The following is a 7,482-nucleotide window of genomic DNA, read 5'->3' on the forward strand; positions in this document are numbered from 1 at the left end:
CATTGCGCATTGAGTCAGTCCCAGGTCTGAGTTTTCATCCAGAAGCCCAGCCCGGTAAGAGTGTCATTAATATCAACAACCCCCACGGGTCACCAGTGATCCTGTGGCATGACGCCATCAACAACAGCGTGACGTCCCGCCTATGTATCCCAGAACCCCACTTAGGTCGGCTCATCTTCTAAAGGAACTGGAACGAATCCCGAACCTAGTGGCAGTCGTATAAGTTCAAAGAAAGACGCCAACGTCCACAGCTCACAACCATTTCAAAGAACTACTCAAACTCCGAATCCCAGTACTTCAGCTAAAAAGATCTTCTGTCAAAACGGAAACAGAAAAATTTCGACAACACTAAAGTCTACCATAAACTACACTTCAGACCGTTCTTCGAAGTCAAACTTCTGACATTTTTAAGAAGCTACGACTACAATATCAAGAAAATCATAAACAAAAGCAAGGGACTTTCGCATAGTAAAAGGAAAAGGCTGCTGTAGACGTAACTACAAAGCACTAAGTACAGTTTGTGGTAAATTTTGTTTCCTACGACGTCGTTTAGTTACTGGGCCAAGGGGAGGAAACCAAATAATTGGATAGGAAATATCTAGGAAGCCAATTGGCCTACCTGATAAGTTGTCTGATAAATCTGTCCTTCTCTGTCATTTCTGTTCATCAAAAGCACCGTTTAATTACTGGGCCAAAGATGACTGAAACCCCCTTTTACACCCCCTTCAGTAACTTTCCAAGCAACTAACTTTAGTCAAAATCACTCTTTCTTGTAGAACCTGCAAGAAAAACACTCCAAACCGCAATCAGACCTTCAATGTTGTGGCATGTAATTGTCACCAACATCTTGAACCAGCCTGATTATTGCCAGTAGTTCTTAACGGAATCAAGAAGTTGAGAAAAAATGCAATGCTGCTTCGTACTTCGTTCGTCAACAACAACGAAAGAGATACCTTCATCCGAAACCGAACTCTGATTCAAGTAAATTATAAGATCGACCAACTCAATGTGATAGCAAAAATGGAAAGCATCGAAGCAATAGTAACTGATTTATTGGAAGAGAATATCAACAAGCGATGAAGAAAACACACGAAATGTAGGAAGAAAGTTATGCCAGCGTAGTCAATATAGTAGAGGACAACAAAAAAATGACTATGTCACAACCCCCAAAAAAGCGCAACTTAAATTTTTCCCACAAAATTTAAATGAGTTTTAGAGTACAATGGATCCCAGAAGATCCAGACAAAACTCGTGACCAGAATTATGTCCCAACACATGAACTTGTAACCCATATTTTGAAAAATTTAGGAGTGGAAGCTGAAATTGTCAACCTTAGGCGGCTAGGAAAATTCCAGAAGTAACTACCCGAACCCAGTGCTATTCTTTTCACTTTGCCTAGTGCCACTGCCGTCAATATGGTCATGGCCAAAAGTTTGGAACAACGACCAGAACTGAAAGACATGAACGTGTTCGTCTCGCGAGCCCTCTCAATTGAGGATTCCCGCAAAGAAAATATCTGTCTTAAAAAGCGTAAGGAACTCATTGAACAAGGCATTGAAAGGGATAAAATGAAGACAAGGAAATTCACATTATACAACTACGGAATAGAGGTGCCAATAAATAACACCCCTAACAGTCAAACCATAACTTGACTATCTCACTCGTCAGATCCTGCAGTTTAACGCCCACAGTCTCGTTGATTGCCGAAGACCTTTCAACATGACAAACGCTATTAACTTTGGTTCGTGCAAAGTTATATGCATATGCGAGACTTGGCTAAACTCAGGCGTCACAGACTCGGAACTACTACTAAACGACTATACTATCTACCAGTCATACAGAGAACACCGTACATTAACCTGCACGGAGGACTCTTTATGCTCTGTGAACGTTAAAGTGGATGTTGAGAGTTGTACAATATGAAAAATAAGGTTGATCAGCGAAAATATAAATATATATATATATATATATATATATATAACTGTTCTTTTTACAATCACCCGCAGAACGGCCAGGACAGGTAGGCGTTGACTGTTACCATCGTATACTAGAGGCCATTCCCAAAAATTGGAAAGCAGTGATATGTGGGAAGCAAATTTGAGCACCAACAAAGAGGAACAGGACGTCCTCCACATCCTCGAAGAGCGTCTCCTCAAAAAACTATTGACTTCCCATCTTGAAGTAAAAAATTTTTTGATGTACTGCTCTACCAAAACTGCGAGGTAATCTCTCACATTGACAATAATTTCCAAACCCTATATGACTGTAGTGGTCATCTTCCTGTTATTTTGTCGGTAAAAACTGATTACCAATAAGACCAATGAAATGAAGAACGTTACTACATTTTGGCCGAAGCTGACTTTGACTCTATGCTGTGCCACATGTCATCAAACCCTTTCCAACCTCCATGCTTCTCAAATGCAAATAACATCTACAACGAAATCCAGGACTACGCCCTGACACTCTTCAACAACCGTGTTCCGAGTAGAACATGGTTTCAACAAAACATTCCCCCTGGATAGCCGCTGCCACTTCAAATCAAATGAAAAGCCTGAATACCCAACAAATAAAGGTAGCTACTCGCCCCACGACCTACAGGAAGAACAAACTGCGTGCCCTTGAAGCGGAAGTGCTCAAAAATTGCGAAGCCGATCGCATTGCTTATCAAGAAAAAGTGTTTGGCACTAAAAAATCCAATGAAATCTTTCGACATTTGAAATTCATAAACAAAGAACCTCGAATACCAAAAACTGTAAAATATAAAAAAGAGTCAGCAAGCATAACCTAAAGCAAAACGGAACTGTTCAGTTCATATCTACACTCTGTGTTTGCACCAAAAGCACCCTTCACTGTCAACAGATTCCAAAAAACAGAAACTTCAAAGTCTCCAATGGAACAGCTGATGAGTTTTTGGACAAGATTGACATCAAGAAGTCCCGGGGCTCCAACAATTTACCGCCAATCTTCTTCAAAGCAACAAACAACAAATGGGTAGAACGTTAAGCACCATGTTCAAAAATCTCAAACGCATCCGGAAACTACCCATGTTTAGAAAAACAGCGGCCGTAATACCAATGTACAAAAAAGACAATCCGAAACTCGTCGAAAACGACCGACCCATATATCTAATTTGCATTGTAAGCAAAATTTTTGAAAAAAATGCATGTACGTACCGCTATACAACCAGTTCAAAAACTTTTTGTCGAAGAACCAACGCGGTTTTGTAAGGAAAAGATCAGTGATGAGCAATCTCCTGCAATTCTTGAAGGAAATGTATGTCGCCACGGACAATGATCTAACTGTTGCATTTTACAAAGACTTTTCCGATGCATTTGACACCATGCCCGACGAATTGCTCATCTCCAAACCATCTGACATCGGCGTAATTTGATGTTTCCTAGAAAATCTATACAATATTTAAGTCAGCGAAAAAAATACGTACGAATTGCCGATCACACATCGAAAGAATTACAATTGACCAGCAGAGTAGCACAAGGCTCCCTACTGGGGCCTTTACTCTTTTGCAACTTTATAAACGATCTTCCCGATGTTTTAACTTTCAGCCAACTCTCATTTTTGCGGACAACCTAAAAATCCTAGCCATCGGTAAATCAAACGATGAAGTCCAAACATATAAAGAGAATTGGGAAATGGGTCAATTCAAATTAAATAAAACTAGCAGTGAAGAAGTGCCGTTAACTCAATTTTCGAGGGACACGATCAAGTCTATCATTAAACCCACAACCGCTAGGAGAACCTGGGGAAGTGAAAGAACTGGGAGTCTACATTGCAGACACGCTCAACTGGAGTACGCACATCGAGCATCGAATCCAGAAAGCCAAAAAGGTATGCTACTGCTTGAGGAGAAACGTTGCCTTCAATGTCAAGTTCTCAGTGAAACTAGGACTATACAAATCAGTTTTACTACCTGTTTTTGGTGTACCAATCCAGATCAGATGAACGGAATCTCAAAAATTTTCAAGGGCGGGTGCTGAATTGGGTGTGCGGACCCCACCGTGGTGACTACAAAGCTCAGTTGAGACTACTGAATGGCCTATATCCACCCCTCTTCATTCAATTGATAGATATTCTGCTCCTTTCGAAACTTTACAAGGACATTGAGGATCACAAAATCATCCTACTCTTTCAGTAATGGAACAACAGAGGGCAAGTAACGCTGAAGTTAAATAAAACACAAACTCAGCGAAGAAGGACTGAATTTGTCTACAGAACTGCTAGAGTAGTGAACAAAATACATGATAAAGTCAACTTTAATTGCGAAGTTGGACTAAAGAACAGAATCATCAATCTCATGTGGCACGTGGAAAATCGGTTTTCCGAAAACAACGTCTGCACGTGGCAGCTATGCTGCGACTGTGGGAGTTACTGAAACAACTGGATAAATTACTGAACAGACAGCGGGAACACAGGCCCCTCCAGGCCAACTGGGAATCCAAAACAACAACATCAACAGGTTCTGTTGTACTTCGAACCGCACTATTTGTGCTGTTTGTTGCTTTCCTCCATGCTCTCGGGACAAGTTGACATCGACTGGAAGTGCTTTGTGTCCTTTGCTACTGGCAGCACATGACAAGCAGAAAAATATTTTGTGTTGCCCTATCCAACTAACAGCATGATGAAAACAGACTTTTTTTATCGGGCTCCCAAATTGGCCAACCAGTTAGACTCGCTGTTAGATATCCACACAGTTCAGAAAACTTTGAAGGACCGACTGACCCTTGTTTTACTGGAACTTCTTCGAACTTCACTACAATGAATGGGTAGCCTGCACGTGTCTTTTGGGAATAAAACCCTTTGAATTGCAATATCTGCAAGTCTGTATTTTTCTTATTCAAATTTTCCCACAGAAGCTACAAAGACACCTGAAATCCTTCAAAGAAACTTGTGCAAGTAGCAACCATTCTGTGATTGCTCTACGTGCAGCAACACGTACTCAACAACTTCAGTCTGTTGAGTTGATCTTCTGTATTACCAGGAAGAAGTGTGAACTATGTCAAATTTTTAGCAGTCTTGAAATACAATTTCAGATACACAATGAGTGGAGGCATTTACGGTGGGGATGAAATTGGTGCTGTGGTGTTTGATTTTGGCTCAAACAGTATTCGAGCAGGTTTTGCTGGCGAAGATACTCCAAAAGCTGATCTACCTACTACCATTGGAATTCTACCAGAAGCTGGCGATGAAATGGAAATAGAAAACAATTCAAAATTTGTCAAAAACAAATATTACATAGGGACTAATAAAGTCAAACTCCCAATTCCCGATATGGCCGTTACAAATCTGATCAAAGATGGAATGATTGATAACTGGGAGTTGTTTGAGCAAGCTTTGGACCATTTGTACACGTACTCAGTGCAATCCCAAAGTTCTTACCACCCGGTTGTGATGTCCGAAGCCGCTTGGAATACGAGATCGAACAGAGAAAAGCTAACTGAAATCATGTTTGAAAAATATTCAATACCGGCCTTCTTTCTTGTAAAGAGCCCTGTTCTTGCTGCTTTCGCTCATGGCAGAACTAGTGGAATTGTGCTTGATAGTGGCGCTGAACTGACGTCTGCGGTTCCTGTTCACGAAGGCTATGTCCTCAAAAATGCCATTATCAGAAGTCCGCTTGCTGGCGACTTTATCTCGCGTCAATGCCGAGATTATTTCAAATCTATTGGTATAGACGTAGTTCCTCTTTACTCCGTTTCTTCGAAGGAACCCGTTTCCGAAGGATCCAATCCTATCTGGAAACGAAAACCAAATACTGATAAAGTCACTGCCAGTTACCATGATTTCATGGTAAAAGATTTACTGCAAGACTTTACCGCAAGTGTATTGCAAGTTAACACAGATTCGATTTACGACAAAGATGCAATTTCTCAAATGCCAAGAGTTTCGTATGATTTTCCCAATGGATATAACGCATCGTTTGGCGAGGAACGGTTCCGAATATCAGAAGGTCTTTTTGACTCCAACATGATAATGTCTTCAGAGTGTATCAAACCCCTTAGCTCTACAAATGTGAATGTTACTAGCAGTACTTTAACAATGTGCGAAGCAGTCCAAAAAGCTGTCCAACTTTGTGATATCGATATTAGAGCTTCCTTATTTGGCAATGTTATCGTAACCGGCGGTAATTCGTTGATCCTTGGTTTTACTGAAAGATTGAACAAAGACCTAGGAAGTCGAGTTGCGTCTAATGTCAAGCTAAAAGTGGTATCAAATAGTGGAACTGCAGAGCGGCGATTCAGTACGTGGGTTGGTGGGTCAATTCTGGGCAGCTTGGGAAGTTTTCATCAGTTGTGGATTTCCAAGCAAGAATTCGAGGAAACAGGAAAAAACATTATAGAAAAGAAATGTCCTTAGCTGTGGAGTTTGTTCGGGTCATGGAGAAATTCTGTGCAGTGATTAGATAAAACTAGTAAATTGATGTCTGAGATATTAGTGGTGTTTTTTGCAAGAGATTTTTGATTCTGAAAATTTTGATAGAGATAACTAAAAGTACTTTGTAATTGCAAGTTCATAGCAATTATTGTAAACGTGTGTCTTTTTTTATGCAAAATTTTCGCTTGACAATTTTGACTTTTCGAGTGACTTTTACGCCCTTGACTTTTTGCGTTTCGCGTGATTTAAAATTCTCTCTCAATCACAATTTCAAGCAGCTAAATTCAATTGGCGGCAATTTAATACTAAAAGTCAAATGAAAAGTGCGCCGAAACTGGTGCCATTTTTCACTTTAAATCTTAATAGAGGTATATGTTAACCTCTAATGTGGTTATTTGAAGCGCCCATTACTGAACTTCTTAGTCCAATTTAGGCTCCCCCCTCCCGACTGAAGCAGGCTGCAATTCATTAGAGCTCCCACTAGTCTTTCGAGAGCAATTCTTCCGACGTTTAGTTGGTTATGTTTATTCGTTGAAATACTATTACCAGAGGCCTGATATGCTATATTGTTTGCTGAAAATCAATTATAAATGAGCGGGAATATAACTGTCTTCACCACCGGATTTTTTTCCACGCTAGCAAAAACCGATTTCCTGCTTTTCAGCTCGAGCTGTAACTGAAATTTTTTAACAAGTATTGATTTCTAGATAGTTTTTTTCGGATTTTTACTGATGAAAGCTCTCTGTGACGTAAAGTTTGTCTGTCCAGGAGGCTAGTGGCTTCAGTAAATCATTGAAGACATATTTTTGAAGAACGGTCAGTACTATGATTGGTGTGCATTCAGATTTGCATCGATATGCAAATGGAGGTTGAAATGCCTTTGGTGATCTGACTCATCGCCCGCTGTTCATTTCTCAATTACGGTGTTTCTTTTGGACTGTGTCAACCGACATACCTTTCAGCAGGCAAACCTTTCAGCAGGCAAAATTTCTAATTGAAAGCCTCGTTCACCCTAGCGCCGAATGAATATGTTAGCGTTACATAGTTTTAAAGCTAAAATTTATTGACTATTATCAGGTTAAGATTAAGATC

General features: G+C 40.2%; 1 protein-coding gene across 1 annotated transcript; it reads left to right on the plus strand.

Moving 5' to 3' along the window:
• The first annotated feature begins 5,021 nt into the window (after positions 1 to 5,021).
• On the plus strand, positions 5,022 to 6,486 carry LOC142346313 (actin-like protein 6B). Its single transcript, XM_075398843.1, has one exon. The coding sequence runs from the start codon at positions 5,056 to 5,058 to the stop codon at positions 6,370 to 6,372; it is 1,317 nt and encodes a 438-aa protein (XP_075254958.1). The 5' UTR covers positions 5,022 to 5,055; the 3' UTR covers positions 6,373 to 6,486.
• The last annotated feature ends 996 nt before the right edge of the window (positions 6,487 to 7,482 follow it).

The sequence above is a fragment of the Convolutriloba macropyga genome, chromosome 9, assembly GCF_964194025.1.
Source record: "Convolutriloba macropyga chromosome 9, txConMacr16.3, whole genome shotgun sequence".
Classification (NCBI taxonomy): domain Eukaryota; kingdom Metazoa; phylum Xenacoelomorpha; order Acoela; family Convolutidae; genus Convolutriloba; species Convolutriloba macropyga.

What these genes read in the sequence shown, in the direction of transcription:
- LOC142346313 (XM_075398843.1), top strand. Translation starts at nt 5,056, where the DNA reads ATGAGTGGAGGCATTTACGGTGGGGATGAAATTGGTGCTGTGGTGTTT.